This window comes from Bufo gargarizans, chromosome 5 (genome assembly GCF_014858855.1).
Source record: "Bufo gargarizans isolate SCDJY-AF-19 chromosome 5, ASM1485885v1, whole genome shotgun sequence".
NCBI classification, from domain to species: domain Eukaryota; kingdom Metazoa; phylum Chordata; class Amphibia; order Anura; family Bufonidae; genus Bufo; species Bufo gargarizans.
Window position 1 is genome coordinate 14,317,286 of NC_058084.1, and position 18,917 is coordinate 14,336,202.

Here is an 18,917-nt window from a genome sequence, read left to right on the forward strand (position 1 = left end):
AGAGATGAAGGATGATAGCAGAGATGGAGGATGATAGCAGAGATGGAGGAGGATAGCAGAGATGGAGGAGGATAGCAGAGATGGAGGATGATACCAGAGATTGAGGATGATACCAGAGATGGAGGATGATAGCAGAGATGAAGGATGATAGCAGAGATGGAGGATGATAGCAGAGATGGAGGAGGATAGCAGAGATGGAGGATGATAGCAGAGATGGAGGAGGATAGCAGGTAATAGCGGAGATAGGGGTTGGTAGTCAATAACAACGTATGATACTGGAGATAATGGATGAACGAGATCTCAGATGATGGTGAAGATCATCTAGGGCAGCAGACGGTTTTCACGTGATCAGCATTTGATCAGTGTTGCACGTCTTCTGTATTTTGGACCCAGTACTGATGCCAAACACTGACCTTGTGAATATTTGATCTTCTGTGCATCAATCAGGGATCAGCAACCTCTGGCACTCTAGCGGTTCCATAACTACAACTCCCAGCATACACCATTCACATCCATTAAAGTTATAGCAACAGCTGTGCAATTGTGCATGCTGGGAGTTGTAGTTTCACACAGCTGGAGTGCTGAAGTTTGTTGATCCCTGACATAGACTTCCCATGCTGGACCGCGGCCACCTTCAGCTCCTCCTGACTGACACCTGACAACCCGCCGATCACTCACATCTCACATCTTATGGAAAACCCTTTAACATCAAAAGTAGAAGTAACTCAGTAAGGAAAACACTTGGACTCTCCTGGCAATGTCCCAAATACCTAAATCCACTAGCACTTCTCCAGCCAGATATAAAAAACACTTCCATTTGGAAGGGGCCAAAAACAGTAACAGATTTCTGGAATAAAGAGGAAAGTAGATACTACTACACACAGGAAGAGTGCAAGGACAAAAGAGGGACAGAAAAACCTTCTTTCCTAATTTATTATGGGATAGTAGGAAAGCTAAGAAAAAAACGGATAGATTACAGACAAGAATCTCAGCGCACCGTCTTTGATTCCTTAAAAGGAAACATAGGGGATGAAATAAAAATATCCGACATTTATAAGGATAGAAAAAACAAGCTGGAAGTATTGTCAAACAGTGGGAAAAAAGACATCCCGGAAATAAACGTCAATTCTCTTTGAAAACCCTATAAATAATTTTTATTTTTTTTTAAGTTTCTGCTTTTGATAATGAATGCAGTAAAGTGGCGCCGTGCGGTATTTTTGCCGTCATCCTGACATAACGGAGAATGAGGTACCGACCCCATTAAAATCATAGGCAGTGTTCACACACGGCAGGCGCGTTTTTCAAATTGACTGCAGTCGCTAATGGGCAGCAGTGCATCCGCGACATGGAAGCCGGGCTAAAGGGCCTGCTGTCTGCACAACAGAACAGAATAATGCAAAGAGAACCCCTGTGTGAACACAGCCTTATGTGCCGCTGTCGCCCATAGCAACCAGAGACCAGATCTCAGTTCCCAAAAGGAAACCTTAAATCTGATTGGTCACCACAGTCCACGCCCACTTTATACAACTGTACAGAGTCTGATAATATTGTAAGGCCCTTAACACAAAGGAACCGGTTCCCACTCCAGACTGTACATAGAACTACAGCTCCCGTGATGCCTCGCTCTATTGGCCGCTATCACAGTACTATCTGACGGTCTGGCACTGGCTCAGCGCCCCTGCTGCCCGCCGCGAAGCATCACGGGAGACGTAGTTCATGTCTTTTGCACGTTGTCCGTGTTGTTTTGAAGGCAGAAATCTTTATTGTTCCCGCGCTCACACACACACAGGGAGATGGCGGGGACAGAGAGCCGGCTCGTGTCTTTGCCTCTGGCCCGGATCAAAGTGATCATGAGGAGCTCCCCTGATGTGTCCAGCATCAACCAGGATGCCCTGATCATCACGGCCAAAGCTACGGTACTGAGGGTGACGTCACGCGGGAAGTAAATGACGTCATGTGACATCACCCGGAAGATAGGGGTGGGGGGGTCAATCATGACTGGTAAAGGGATAATACAGGGCTGGGGCGGTATGGTTACAGTTATGGGATGATTTGCAGTCATGTGACCTAAGACCGCAATGTCGCGCCACAACTTCGCACCTAGTGTCGTTTTCTTTTTTACGTTTTTTCTATGCCGTAGATTTTAGCTACTTCTGCAGCGCAGTTGGGGCGATCGGACTGCCGCGGTTCTTCTGCGCTGTTAGTTTGTGCCCTTTAGCTTGCTGTCAGTGAATAGACCACGATTCCTACTTGTCCAATCGCGCAAAAGCCACAGAGCCGGAATCGAGAGCGTTCCAGCTCTGATCTAGAAATCCCTAGTTCTCTATTACCACTGTAACGGACCCTCTGCTGTGTGCGAGCCATTAGGTTTGTATCCCTTTTCCTCCTCTGGTTGTCAACAAGGATGTTACCATTCACTGACAGCCAGCAGAGATCCTAACACACAAGAAAGTTACAGACCTGTGGGCAAAGCGAGAATCCCGGTGTCGTGCTCCGCCCCCTCTGTACTGGCTGGAGCGTTCCTTTAATGTGAATGAAATGCAAGCTGAGCCGCACGGGAAGAGTACATGGATCGTTACCGCGTCCCTTTCATGATCGCTAACCCCATGTGCACTGGAATTCCTTTAATCCAGAAGGTCCGGTGGTCCGTCGGGCCCCTGGTTCTGACATATCCTCCTGTTTTCTCCCCGGCAGGAGCTGTTTGTGAAATACCTGGCGTCGTACTCCTACAAGCACGGCAGCGGCAAAGAGTCCAACGCGCTGACGTACGACGACTTGTCGCACACGGCCGAGGAGTCCGAGACCTTCCAGTTCCTGTCTGGTAAGTGATGGCCCCCGTCATGTCTTCTGCTGCTTGGTGAAAGAGGATGTGGCAAGCCCTTAAAGGGGTTGTGTCACCTCAGACGTGGCATACCACTAGGATGATGTCTTAGCATGGCGGGCGATAGTATAATGCAGTGTACCGCATAAGCAGCACAGTGTATTGTAGAAGTGATCGAAAGATCGCCCGACACAGTCTCCTTGTGGGACTAGTAAATTGTTAAAAAAAAGTTAAAGTTTCATTAAATAAAACAAATCTCCAAGTAAAAAAAAAATGCACCTTTTTCAATAGAAAAAAAAAAAGCTAAATTAAAATCCTCTCGACGTATTAGTTATGGCTGTGTCTGTAATGACCCGAGCTACACAATTAAGCCAATTTCCCGCGGCCATTTTTTCTTTCAGTTTGCGGGCCGTTTTTTGCGTTCCGTATATGGAACCATTTATTTCAATGGTTCAGCCCCAAATTTTCTTTCTAAGTAATTACTGTATATGCCATACGGAAAAACGGAAACAAAAAATGGAACAACGGATCCGTGAAAAACGGACCGCAAAATACTGAAAAAGCCATACGGTCGTGTGAAAGAGGCCCACACCACGAGTGCCGTAAAAAAAATAGCCAAATAAAAAAACATAAAACATTTCCAGAATTGCTGTTATTTGCTTATTCGCCACCCAAAATAGGGAATAAAAACAAACAATCAGTGTTATGGAGCAATAACCTTCACACAGCTCTGTAGAAAGAAAAATAAAAACGTTACAGGTCTTGCGATGTGACGACACAGAAACATTCTTTAAAAAAACTAAAAAACTGTCCTTATTGTGCCAATGTAGCAAAACGTAAAAAACAAACTAAAAAACGATATATACTTGGAGTCGCTGTAATCCAACTGACCCCAGGGGATAGAGTTATTTTTTTACCAAAAAGTGAACGCCACAAAATTTGTAATTTAAAAACTGAGTGGCAGTATTTATGGTTCCCCCTCCAGAAAGAGTTAAAAATGAATCTGTAAGTTATTTGGACTCCAGAATGGTGCAACATAGAGCGGCAGTGACCGAAAAGTAACAAAGTTATAGCTCTTAGAATACAATGATGAAAAAAAATGAAACACAATTGCTTGTCCACGAAGGCCCAAAACAGGGGTTAACACCTTTTTGGAGTAAATTTTATTTTTATTTTTTATGATTGCATTTAACTTATTTTTAATTGGCCTTTATTACAAATATTTAGCTGTTCTGTCACAAAGGGTTAACTATTTTTCTAGCTGTGTGATTGGTACTTGCCCTTTGTGCCAAACCTTATCTCCAAACTACTGAGAGGTCATAAACAGTTATTTAAGCCGTGTTCTCCTCAGTAAGGTAAGAACTGAGCTCTAATGAGTGTTTAGAAACGTCAGAGATAAGGAGTCCGTCTGCCCCTCAGATGACGGAAAAGAGAAAACATGGTCAGGCAGCTAGCAGAGCATCTCGGCTCTGTACAGAGGAAAATATTCCATATTGTTAATAAAGACCAATTGAAAAAAAGATTTTTAGCTCAAAATAAGTACAATGCAGAAATAAAAATAAATGCCCCTTAACCACCTCCGGACCGCCTAACGCACATGTGCGTTCCGGAGGTGGCAGGCTGGCGCACAGTCACGCATATACGCGTCATCTCGCGAGACGCGAAATTTCCTGTGAACGCGCGCACACAGGCGCGCGCGCTCACAGGAACGGAAGGTAAGCGAGTGGATCTCCAGCATGCCAGCGGCGATCGTTCGCTGGCAGGCTGGAGATCAGAATTTTTTAACCCCTAACAGGTATATTAGACGCTGTTTTCATAACAGCGTCTAATATACCTCCTACCTGGTCCTCTGGTGGTCCCTTTTGTTAGGATCGACCACCAGAGGACTCAGGTAGGTCAGTACAGTCGCACCAAACACCACACTACACTACACCCCCCCCCCCCCCGTCACTTATTAACCCCTTATAAACCCCTGATCACCCATGATCACCCCATATAAACTCCCTGATCACCCCCCTGTCATTGATCACCGCCCTGTCATTGATCACCCCCCTGTCAGGCTCCGTTCAGACGTCCGTATGATTTTTACGGATCCACGGATACATGGATCGGATCCGCAAAACGCATACGGACGTCTAAATGGAGCCTTACAGGGGGGTGATCAATGACAGGCGGGTGATCACCCATATACACTCCCTGATCACCCCCTGTCATTGATCACCCCCCTGTCATTGATCACCCCCCTGTAAGGCTCCATTCAGACGTCCGCATGATTTTTACGGATCCATGGATACATGGATCGGATCCGCAAAACGCATACGGACGTCTAAATGGAGCCTTACAGGGGGGTGATCAATGACAGGCGGGTGATCACCCATATACACTCCCTGATCACCCCCTGTCATTGATCACCCCCCTGTCATTGATCACCCCCCTGTAAGGCTCCATTCAGACGTCCGCATGATTTTTACGGATCCATGGATACATGGATCGGATCCGCAAAACGCATACGGACGTCTAAATGGAGCCTTACAGGGGGGTGATCAATGACAGGCGGGTGATCACCCATATACACTCCCTGATCACCCCCTGTCATTGATCACCCCCCTGTAAGGCTCCATTCAGACGTCCGCATGTGTTTTGCGGATCCGATCCATGGATCCGTAAAAATTATACGGACGTCTGAATGGAGCCTTACCAGGGGCGTGATCAATGACAGGGGGGTGATCAGGGAGTCTATATGGGTGATTACCCCCCTGTCATTGATCACCCCCCTGTCATTGATCACCCCCCCCCCCCCCTGTAAGGCTCCATTCAGACATTTTTTTTGGCACAAGTTAGCGGAAATTTTTTGTTTGTTTTGTTTTTGTTTTTTCTTACAAAGTCTCATATTCTACTAACTTGTGTCAAAAAATAAAATCTCCCATGAACTCACCATACCCCTCACGGAATCCAAATGCGTAAACATTTTTAGACATTTATATTCCAGACTTCTTCTCACGCTTTAGGGCCCCTAAAAAGCCAGGGCAGTATAAATACCCCACATGTGACCCCATTTCGGAAAGAAGACACCCCAAGGTATTCCGTGAGGGGCATATTGAGTCCATGAAAGATTGAAATTTTTGTCCTAAGTTAGCGGAAAGTGAGACTTTGTGAGAAAAAAACCAAAAAAATCAATTTCCGCTAACTTATGCAAAAAATAAAAAATTTCTAGGAACTCGCCAGGCCCCTCATTGAATACCTCGGAGTGTCTTCTTTCCAAAGTGGGGTCACATGTGGGGTATTTATACTGCCCTGGCTTTTTAGGGGCCCGAAAGTGTGAGAAGAAGTCTGGGATCCAAATGTCTAAAAATGCCCTCCTAAAAGGAATTTGGGCCCCTTTGCGCATCTAGGCTGCAAAAAAGTGTCACACATCTGGTATCGCCGTACTCAGGAGAAGTTGGGGAATGTGTTTTGGGGTGTCATTTTACATATACCCATGCTGGGTGAGAAAAATATCTTGGTCAAATGCCAACTTTGTATAAAAAAAATAGGAAAAGTTGTCTTTTGCCAAGATATTTCTCTCACCCAGCATGGGTATATGTAAAATGACACCCCAAAACACATTCCCCAACTTCTCCTGAGTACGGCGATACCAGATGTGTCACACTTTTTTGCAGCCAAGGTGGGCAAAGGGGCACATATTCCAAAGTGCACCTTTCGGATTTCACCGGCCATTTTTTACAGATTTTGATTGCAAGGTACTTCTTACACATTTGGGCCCCTAAATTGCAAGGGCAGTATAACTACGCCACAAGTGACCCCATTTTGGAAAGAAGACACCCCAAGGTATTCCGTGAGGGGCACGGCGAGTTCCTAGAATTTTTTATTTTTTGTCACAAGTTAGCGGAAAATGATGATTTTTCTTTTTTTTTCTTTTTTCCTTACAAAGTCTCATATTCCACTAACTTGCGACAAAAAAAAAAAAATTCTAGGAACTCGCAGTGCCCCTCACGGAATACCTTGGGGTGTCTTCTTTCCAAAATGGGGTCACTTGTGGCGTAGTTATACTGCCCTGGCAATTTAGGGGCCCAAATGTGTGAGAAGTACTTTGCAATCAAAATCTGTAAAATATGGCCTGCAAAATCTGAAAGGTGCACTTTGGAATATGTGCCCCTTTGCCCACCTTGGCATCAAAAAAGTGTCACACATCTGGTATCGCCGTACTCAGGAGAAGTTGGGGAATGTGTTTTGGGGTGTCATTTTACATATACCCATGCTGGGTGAGAAAAATATCTTGGTCAAATGCCAACTTTGTATAAAAAAAATGGGAAAAGTTGTCTTTTGCCAAGATATTTCTCTCACCCAGCATGGGTATATGTAAAATGACACCCCAAAACACATTCCCCAACTTCTCCTGAGTACGGCGATACCAGATGTGTGACACTTTTTTGCTGCCAAGGTGGGCAAAGGGGCACATATTCCAAAGTGCACCTTTCAGATTTTGCAGGCCATATTTTACAGATTTTGATTGCAAAGTACTTCTCACACATTTGGGCCCCTAAATTGCCAGGGCAGTATAACTACGCCACAAGTGACCCCATTTTGGAAAGAAGACACCCCAAGGTATTCCGTGAGGGGCATGGCGAGTTCCTAGAATTTTTTATTTTTTGTCGCAAGTTAGTGGAATATGAGACTTTGTAAGAAAAAAATAAAAATAAAAAATCATCATCATTTTCCGCTAACTTGTGACAAAAAATAAAAAGTTCTATGAACTCACTATGCCCATCAGCGAATACCTTAGGGTGTCTACTTTCCGAAATGGGGTCATTTGTGGGGTTTTTCTACTGTCTGGGCATTGTAGAACCTCAGGAAACATGACAGGTGCTCAGAAAGTCAGAGCTGCTTCAAAAAGCGGAAATTCACATTTTTGTACCATAGTTTGTAAACGCTATAACTTTTACCCAAACCATTTTTTTTTTGCCCAAACATTTTTTTTTTATCAAAGACATGTAGAACAATAAATTTGGCGAAAAATTTATATATGGATGTCGTTTTTTTTTGCAAAATTTTACAGCTGAAAGTGAAAAATTTCATTTTTTTGCAAAATAATCGTTACATTTTGATTAATAACAAAAAAAGTAAAAATGTCAGCAGCAATAAAATACCACCAAATGAAAGCTCTATTAGTGAGAAGAAAAGGAGGTAAAATTCATTTGGGTGGTAAGTTGCATGACCGAGCGATAAACGGTGAAAGGAGTGTAGTGCCGAAGTGTAAAAAGTGCTCTGGTCATGAAGGGGGTTTCAGCTAGCGGGGCTGAAGTGGTTAAAGGCGTATATAGCCTTTAACCCTTTCCTTACACAGTGATTTTCCGTTTTCGTTTTTCGCTCCCTGCCCTCCCAGAGCCATCACTTTTTTATTTTTCCATTCACATAGCCGTATGAGGGCTTGTTTTTTGCGGGACAAGTTGTACTTTCTTTTACCACCACTTAATATTGCATATAATGTAGTGGGAAGCGGCAACATAAAATCCAAATAGGGTAGAATTTGAAGAAAAAAAAAGCACCATTTCACTAGTTTTATGGTGTTTTATTTAAAAAATAATTATAATAATTTTTTTCTTGTCAAGGCCATATTCTGACTCCCATACCTTCTTTTTATAGTTATGTCTATGGAGATGTGTGGAGGCTCATGCTTTCACTGCCTGCCCTGTCAATCGAAGTACAGTGGCAAAGAAACCTGAGCATCTAGGTGTAATGGTAACGCCCCCGTTGCTCCTAGAGGCTCATTTGCATATAATAAAACCATATTTCTCAGCAATGCGGGCCATCACAGAGGATAGGTCACCACTTAATATATCTCGGGAAAACCCCTTTAACAATCTACAGACTTATTATAAGTACTGCACTTCTAAGGCTACTTTCACACTAGCATTTCCGTTTTTCTGCATCCGTTATGAACGGATCCGGTTGTATTAGCTTTAACATAGCCAAGACGGATCCGTCATTAACTGCATTGAAAGTCAATGGGGGACGGATCAGTTTTCTATTGTCAGAGAAAACGGATCCATCCCCATTGACTTGCATTGTGGGTCAGGACAGATCAGGTCTATGAGAACAGAATGCATTTCGAAGCGCTCAGTTCGGTTCAGTTTTGTCCCTATTGACAATGAATGTGTTTTTTCCCGGTATTGAGATCCTATGACGGATCTCAATGCCGGAAAATATTAACGCTAGTGTGAAAGTAGCGCAAGGTAGTAATTTTCATAGTAAAATCGCGATGAATTTCCTGTAATTCTCCAGGAGACGGGATCCAAACTAACCAGGAAGAAAACGTTGTATTCATTGTCAACTTTTTCTTTTGCAGACATTTTGCCGAAGAAAATCCTTGCCAGTGACTACCTCAAGATGCTGGAGAAGGAAGAAGGCGGCGTCCATGATGACAGTAATGAAGAGGAGGAGGAAGAAGAAGAAGAGGAGGAGGAAGAGGAAGAAGAAGAGGAGGAGGAGGTGGAGGTGGGGGAGGGGGAGGTGGAGGTGGAAGAAGAAGAGACCGATGACTCTGATGAAGAAGATGAGGATTATGAACAGGAGGATAATGAGGGGGAGGAGGAGGAGGAGGAGGACGACTGATCTTCTGGTCTCTTGGTGTTCCTGATGGTTTAAAAGACTTTTCTTGTTTCTCGGTTGTAGATTTATTTTTTTACTGTTTATAATGGATCAACATTCCCAATAAATTGTCTGAATATAAGTGGACCTTGTGGAAAGTCCTTATGGACTTGTGTGGTCTCTACCCACGGGGGCCACATTCAAATATGATACATGTTGATCCACAGTAAATGGGCTGATGGGTTAGACAACCCGTTTAACAGCTGATTCATCTGGAGAGGGGGACACTTGAGTTGTTTCCTGTATGCAGCTCCTATGCAGAGCTATGTGTCTTACTACTACACCGCACAGGAGATCTGACAGATCCTCTATACTACACCTCACAGCAGAGCTGACAGATCCTCTATACTACACCACACAGGAGAGCTGACAGATCCTCTATACTACACCGCACAGGAGATCTGACAGATCCTCTATACTACACCACACAGGAGAGCTGACAGATCCTCTATACTACACCACACAGGGAGAGCTGACAGATCCTCTATACTACACCGACAGGAGATCCGACAGATCCTCTATACTACACCACACAGGAGAGCCGACAGATCCTCTATACTACACCACACAGGAGAGCTGACAGATCCTCTATACTACACCGCACAGGAGAGCTGACAGATCCTCTATACTACACCACACAGAGAGCCTGACAGATCCTCTATACGACACCACACAGGAGAGCTGACAGATCCTCTATACTACACCAGCACAGGAGAGCTGACAGATCCTCTATACTACACCCCACAGCAGAGCTGACAGATCCTCTATACTACACCACACAGGAGAGCTGACAGATCCTCTATACTACACCACACAGGAGAGAGCCGATAGATCCTCTATACTACAACCAGCACAGCAGAGCTGACAGATTCCTCTATACTACACCACACAGGAGAGCCTGACAGATCCTCTATACTACACCACACAGGAGAGCCGATAGATCCTCTATACTACACCACACAGCAGAGATGACAGATCCTCTATACTACACCACACAGGAGAGCCGATAGATCCTCTATACTACACCACACAGGAGAGCAGACAGATCCTCTATACTACAACCACACAGGAGAGGCTGACAGATCCTCTATACTACACCACACAGGAGAGCTGACAGATCCTCTATACTACACCACACAGGAGAGGTGACAGATCCTCTATACTACACCACACAGGAGAGCCGACAGATCCTCTATAGTACACCACACAGGAGAGCTGACAGATCCTCTATACTACACCACACAGGAGAGCCTGACAGATCCTCTATACTACACCACACAGGAGAGCTGACAGATCCTCTATACTACACCGCACAGAGAGCTGACAGATCCTCTATACTACACCGCACAGGAGAGCTGACAGATCCTCTATACTACACCACACAGGAGAGCTGACAGATCCTCTATACTACACCACACAGGAGAGCTGACAGATCCTCTATACTACACCACACAGGAGAGCTGACAGATCCTCTATACTACACCAGCACAGGAGAGCTGACAGATCCTCTATACTACACCACACAGGAGAGCCTGACAGATCCTCTATACTACACCACACAGGAGAGCTGACAGATCCTCTATACTACACCACACAGGAGAGCTGACAGATCCTCTATACTACACCACACAGGAGAGCTGACAGATCCTCTATACTACACCGCACAGGAGAGCTGACAGATCCTCTATACTACACCGCACAGGAGAGCCGACAGATCCTCTATACTACACCAGCACAGGAGAGCTGACAGATCCTCTATACTACACCACACAGGAGAGCCGACAGATCCTCTATACTACACCACACAGGAGAGCTGACAGATCCTCTATACTACACCACACAGGAGAGCTGACAGATCCTCTATACTACACCACACAGGAGAGCTGACAGATCCTCTATACTACACCACACAGGAGAGCTGACAGATCCTCTACTACACCGCACAGGAGACTGACAGATCCTCTATACTACACCACACAGCAGAGCTGACAGATCCTCTATACTACACCACACAGGAGAGCCTGACAGATTCCTCTATACTACACCACACAGGAGAGCTGACAGATCCTCTATACTACACCACACAGGAGAGCTGACAGATCCTCTATACTACACCACACAGGAGAGCCGACAGATCCTCTATACTACACCACACAGGAGAGCTGACAGATCCTCTATACTACACGACACAGGAGAGCCGACAGATCCTCTATACTACACCGCACAGGAGAGCTGACAGATCCTCTATACTACACCACACAGGCAGAGCTGACAGATCCTCTATACTACACCGCACAGGAGAGCTGACAGATCCTCTATACTACACAGCACAGGAGAGCCGACAGATCCTCTATACTACACCAGCACAGGAGAGCTGACAGATCCTCTATAATACACCAGCACAGGAGAGCCGACAGATCCTCTATACTACACCGCACAGGAGAGCTGACAGATCCTCTATACTACACCACACAGGAGAGCTGACAGATCCTCTATACTACACCACACCGGAGCTGACAGATCCTCTATACACACCACACAGGAGAGCGACAGATCATTATACTACCCACACAGGAGAGCGACAGATCCTCTATACTACACCACACAGGAGAGCCGACAGATCCTCTATACTACACCACACGAGAGCCGACAGATCCTCTATACTACACCACACAGGAGAGCCTGACAGATCCTCTATACTACACCGACACAGGAGAGCTGACAGATCCTCTATACTACACCACACAGGAGAGCTGACAGATCCTCTATACTACCCACGACACAGGAGAGCTGACAGATCCTCTATACTACACCACACAGGAGAGCTGACAGATCCTCTATACTACACCACACAGGAGAGCTGACAGATCCTCTATTACTACACCACACAGGAGAGCTGACAGATCCTCTATACTACACAACACACAGGAGAGCTGACAGATCCTCTATACTACACCACACAGGAGAGCTGACAGATCCTCTATACTACACCACACAGGAGAGCTGACAGATCCTCTATACTACACCACACAGGAGAGCTGACAGATCCTCTATACTACACCACACAGGAGAGCTGACAGATCCTCTATACTACACACACAGGAGAGCTGACAGATCCTCTATAACTACACCACACAGGAGAGCCGACAGATCCTCTATACTACACCCACACAGGAGCGACAGATCCTCTATACTACACCACACAGGAGAGCCTGACAGATCCTCTATACTACACCACACAGAGAGCCAGAAAGATCCTCTATACTACACCACACAGGAGCGCTGACAGATCCTCTATACTACACCACACAGGAGAGCTGACAGATCCTCTATACTACACCACACAGGAGAGCTGACAGATCCTCATATACTACACCACACAGGAGAGCGTGACAGCTCCTCTATACTACACCACACAGGAGAGCTGACAGATCCTCTCTACTACAACACACAGGAGAGCCGACAGATCCTCTATACTACACGCACAGGAGAGACGACAGATCCTCTATACTACACCACACAGGAGAGCCTACAGATCCTCTATACCTACCCGACACAGGAGAGCCGACAGATCCTCTATACTACACCACACAGGAGAGCCTGACAGATCCTCTATACTACACCGCACAGGAGAGCTGACAGATCCTCTATACTACACCACACAGGAGAGCTGACAGATCCTCTATACTACACCACAGGAGAGCTGACAGATCCTCTATACTACTACCCCACAGGAGAGCCGACAGATCCTCTATACTACACCCCACAGGAGAGCGACAGATCCTCTATACTACACCACAGGAGAGCTGACAGATCCTCTATACTACACCACACAGGAGAGCTGACAGATCCTCTATACTACACCACACAGGAGAGCTGACAGATCCTCTATACTACACCACACGGAGAGCTGACAGATCCTCTATACTACACCACACAGGAGAGCTGACAGATCCTCTATACTACACCACACAGGAGAGCTGACAGATCCTCTATACTACACCCACAGCAGAGCTGACAGATCCTCTATACTACACACACAGGAGCTGACAGATCCTCTATACTACACCACACAGGAGAGCAGATCCTCTATACTACACCACAGGAGAGCTGACAGATCCTCTATACTACACCACACAGGAGAGCTGACAGATCCTCTATACTACACCACACAGGAGAGCACAGATCCTCTATACTACACCACACAGGAGCTGACAGATCCTCTATACTACACCACACAGGAGAGCTGACAGATCCTCTACTACACCCACAGGAGAGCCGACAGATCCTCTATACTACACCGCACAGGAGAGCTGACAGATCCTCTATACTACACCACATAGGAGAGCCGACAGATCTCTATACTACACCACACAGGAGAGCCGACAGATCCTCTATACTACACCACGCAGGAGAGCCGACAGATCCTCTATACTACACCACACAGCAGAGCTGACAGATCCTCTATACTACACCGCACAGCAGAGCTGACAGATCCTCTATACTACACCACACAGGAGAGGTGACAGATCCTCTATACTACACCACACAGGAGAGCTGACAGATCCTCTAAACTACACCGCACAGGAGAGCCGACAGATCTTCTATACTACACCACACAGCAGAGCTGACAGATCCTCTATACTACACCACACAGCAGAGCCGACACAGCCGTACCCTCCACAGAGGAGCTGGAAGGATCTGTCCATAGGACACTATAAGCCGTACACTCACAGAGGAGATGGAAGGATCTGTCCATAGGACACTATAAGCTGTACACTCCACAGAGGAGATGGAAGGATCTGTCCATAGGACACTATAAGCTGTACACTCCACAGAGGAGATGGAAGGATCTGTCTATAGGACACTATAAATAAGCTGTACCCTGCACAGAGGAGATGGAAGGATCTGTCCATAGGACACTATAAATAAGCTGTACCCTCCACAGAGAGGATGGAAGGATCTGTCCATAGGACACTCCACAGAGGAGATGGAAGGATCTGACCATAGGACACTATAAGCCATACACTCCACATAGGAGATGGAAGGATCTGACCATAGGACACTATAAGCCGTACACTCCACAGAGGAGATGGAAGGATCTGTCCATAGGACACTATAAGCCAAACACTCCACAGAGGAGATGGAAGGATCTGTCCATAGGACACTATAAGCCATACACTCCACATAGGAGATGGAAGGATCTGTCCATAGGACACTATAAGCCATACACTCCACATAGGAGATGGAAGGATCTGACCATAGGACACTATAAGCCGTATACTCCACAGAGGAGATGGAAGGATCTGACCATAGGACACTATAAGCCATACACTCCACATAGGAGATGGAAGGACCTGTCCATAGGACACTATAAGCCGAACACTCCACAGAGGAGATGGAAGGATCTGTCCATAGGACACTATAAGCCATACACTCCACAGAGGAGATGGAAGGATCTGTCCATAGGACACTATAAGCCATACACTCCACAGAGGAGATGGAAGGATCTGTCCATAGGACACTATTAACCGTACACTCCACAGAGGAGATGGAAGGACCTGTCCATAGGACACTATAAGCCGTACACTCCACAGAGGAGATGGAAGGATCTGTCCATAGGTGTCGGGATTCGAACCCGTGACCAGCCACATCCCAGGCAGTAGCCCTGCTTACTAGGCTACCATCCTCTCTGGACATTCCTCCCTGAAACCTATTATGTAACCTCAGTCTTGCCAAGCCTTGCTCATCACCCTTGATTCCCCACACCTGGTACTTCCCTATATAAGTCCAGCCCCTTGCACTCTAGCTTGCTGATTATTGAGCTCCTGAGCCTTGATCAAGCTTCTCCTCATCTGCTGCTCTTGCTACTATTGGAAGTCCACTGCTGACCAGGAATTGTCTACCGACTACTCTTCTGCTTTGTCCCTACCTACTGAACTGCTACCACCGTTGCCATCCGGATTGTCTGACCACGCTTACTGCCGCCTGCCCTGACCCACCGCCTGCCTACCGACTACGCCTCTGCCAGACTTCCTGCACCTACTACCTGCCTGCGGTCCTTGCCACTGGGCTCCACTCCTACCTCCAGCCAGCTGTCCTCTGACTCAGGTGAGCCTGTAGGACTGTTACAGAATAATCAGCCACACTATGGCGTCCGCATTGGCCACTCTGGGTAAGCAGGTCTCCAAACTTCAAGAATTTGGTACTACATATCAGGAGAAATTTGCCCAGCTCCAAGTCGTAGTCCAAAGCCAACAGAGCGAGATTATTGAACTACAGAGGCAACTCCTGGACGTCCGCGGCACGGCTGCAGACACCCGCATGCCACTCCCATCAAGATTCGGCGGCGACAGACGCCAGTATCGGGGGTTTCTAAACCAATGCCGCATCTATTTTCAGATGTACCCGGCCCCCTTCACCACCGAGAAAAAGAAGGTGCTATTCATGGTCAATCTCCTGACGGATGAAGCATTAGCATGGGCATCACCATACGTGGAGACTAACAGTCAGCTCCTGAACAACCTAAACAACTTCATCACCGCCATGAGCCAAGTCTTCGACGACCCCAACCGCTGTGCGACAGCCGAGGCGCGACTACATAGTCTGCGGCAAGGGAGACGCTCCGTCGCCGAATACACCGCTGAGTTTCGCCGTTGGGTCACGGACACCACCTGGAACCCAGCGGCACAGAGGAGCCAATTCCGGCGAGGCCTGTCCGAATTAATAAAGGACGAACTCGCCAGAGTTGAGGCCCCGGACGATCTGGATGACTTCATTCAGTTATGCATCCGGATAGATCAAAGACTCTCCGAGAGGAAGAAAGAAAGACTCTGGTCCTTGGACCACAGACCCACTTACTCGCTCTCTTCCACCGCCCAGCGCGACCCCCAGTCAGCAACTGAACCTATGCAGGTCGACGCTCTACGTAGGTCTCTATCCACAGCTGAGAAGGAGAAACGGCTGGCCGAAAACCTCTGCCTCTACTGTGGGGAGCCGGGTCATTTTGCCATCAAATGTCCTCATAAGATCCGAAAGACTATTGCCGTCACGGAACTAAAGGAGCAACCACAGACTCCAACCCCACCAGCAGCCCCTGAAAATAACAACACGGCGGCTCTTGGATCCCACTTCATCGTCCCCATCCTCATCGACATTGAGGGGCGACAACTCCCCTGTTCAGCGATGTTAGACTCCGGGGCGGGAGGCAACTTCATGGACCTAACCTTCGCCCGCGAAAAGAACATTCCACTGACAATTAAGGCAGCCCCCGTTGACCTGGAAACCGTCGACGGATCCCCACTCTCCTCGGGGCCGGCCACTCACGAGACCACCGAACTACAACTCATCATAGAACCCGATCACCGTGAGAAGATCCACTTCTCGCTGATCGCCTCCCCGAAGTTCCCAGTGATCTTGGGTATCCCATGGTTGGCCACCCACAACCCCTCGGTGGACTGGGAAACCCGCTGCATACGATTCCCGTCCGAGTTCTGCTCGCTAAATTGCTCCCACAAACCCGTCCTTCCACCCGAAGACACCACCATCTCAAAACTATCCGTCAAGGATCTGCTACCCCCTCAATACCGCGAGTTCCAGGATGTCTGCGACAAGAAAAACGCAGACAAGCTGCCACCACACCGACCCTACGACTGCCCTATAGAACTGTTGCCCGGGGCCGAAATACCCTTTGGCAGTATCTACCCCCTCTCAGAGCCTGAACTCAAGGCTCTGAAAGAGTACCTGGACGAGGACCTGAGGAAGGGGTTCATCCGGCCCTCTACCTCCCTTTTTCTTCGTAGAGAAAAAAGACTCCTCCCTGCGTCCCTGCATAGACTACAGAAAGCTTAACGACATAACCGTAAAAAAACGGTACCCGCTCCCACTGATTTCAGAACTCCTCGAGAGACTCCGGGCAGCGAAGATCTTCACTAAACTCGACCTTCGAGGGGCCTACAACCTCGTCCGAATCCGCCCTGGGGACAAATGGAAGACCGCCTTCCGGACGCGTTATGGTTATTTCGAGTACCTGGTCATGCCTTTCGGACTCTGCAATGCTCCCGCCACCTTCCAGCACTTCATTAACGACGTCCTCAGGGACATGCTGGATCTGTTTGTAGTCGTTTACCTGGACGACATCTTGATCTTCTCTGAAGACCGCGAACACTTCCACAGGGTACTGCAGAGACTCCGACAGAACTCTCTCTATATTAAGCTAGAGAAATGTGAGTTTGAGCGAACCACCACTCAGTTCCTCGGATACATCATCCCCCAAGAGGGCCTAAATATGGACCCGAGGAAGGTCCAAGCTGTGTTGAACTGGCCCGTTCCGAGAAACGAGATGGAGATACAAAGATTTATTGGTTCTATCGGAAGTTTATCCGGAACTTCTCCAAGGTCATAGCACCAATCACCCAACTCACCAAGAAGGCAGTCCCCTTCTCCTGGACACCCGAGGCCCAGGAGGCCTTCACCAAGTTGAAACTCCTCTTCACTTCTGCTCCAATCCTAATCCACCCGAACCCCGAGCTGCCATTTACAGTCGAAGTGGATGCATCAGACTCCGCGGTGGGGGCAGTTTTGTCACAACGGACAGGGGAGAGGATGCTATTACACCCGTGCGCATATTTCTCCCGCCAGATGTCCCCCTCCGAGAAGAACTATGACATCGGGAACAAAGAACTACTGGCGATCAAGGATGCCTTCTCTGAGTGGAGACACCTGCTGGAGGGAGCCACCAACCCCATAATCGTACTAACTGACCACAAGAACCTCGAGTTCATCCGCAGCGCTAAGAGACTCTCAGCCAGACAGGCCAGATGGAGCCTATTCTTTTCCCGCTTCAACTTTCTCATCACCTATCGCCCCGGATCAAAAAACGGCAAGGCTGACGCCCTCTCCAGAATGTTTTCCGAGCCCTCACAGAGTAACAAGGGCCAAAACAACATCCTACCCGAGAGAAGGGTTGTAGGGGCCACCTACTCTAAAGAACTCCTGGGCACAATCAAAGAAGGATACTGAAAATGACCCCTTCCTCGCCCACCCCACAAGGAATGTCAACCTTACGTTTAAGAACGGTCATTGGTTTCATCAGGACCTACAACTATATGTACCAGAAATCGCACGGCTCGAAGTGCTCAAACTCAACCATGACTCTAAGCTGGCCGGCCATTTTGGCACAAGAAAGACCCAGGAGCTTCTCTCCCGCTCCTTCTGGTGGCCAACATACAAGGAGGACATCAAGAGGTACATCTCCTCGTGCACGGTCTGTGCCCGCAATAAGACTCCTCGTTCCTCTCCCGTGGGTCTGTTACAACCCCTCCCGATTCCCTCCCGCCCCTGGGGCTCGATCTCCATGGACTTTGTGGTAGACCTTCCTCCTTCAAAAGGGATGAACACCATCCTGGTCGTGGTCGACCGTCTCACCAAGATGGCCCATTTCATCCCC

The 18,917-nt window shown here is 47.5% G+C and overlaps 1 protein-coding gene across 1 annotated transcript; it reads left to right on the forward strand.

Annotated features, from left to right (window-relative positions):
• The first annotated feature begins 1,775 nt into the window (after positions 1-1,775).
• On the forward strand, positions 1,776-9,548 carry LOC122939105 (chromatin accessibility complex protein 1-like). The gene is made up of 3 exons (XM_044295089.1): positions 1,776-1,916; positions 2,695-2,821; positions 9,168-9,548. Exons 1-3 carry the CDS (start codon positions 1,794-1,796, stop codon positions 9,431-9,433), a joined length of 516 nt encoding a protein of 171 aa, XP_044151024.1. The 5' UTR covers positions 1,776-1,793; the 3' UTR covers positions 9,434-9,548.
• The last annotated feature ends 9,369 nt before the right edge of the window (positions 9,549-18,917 follow it).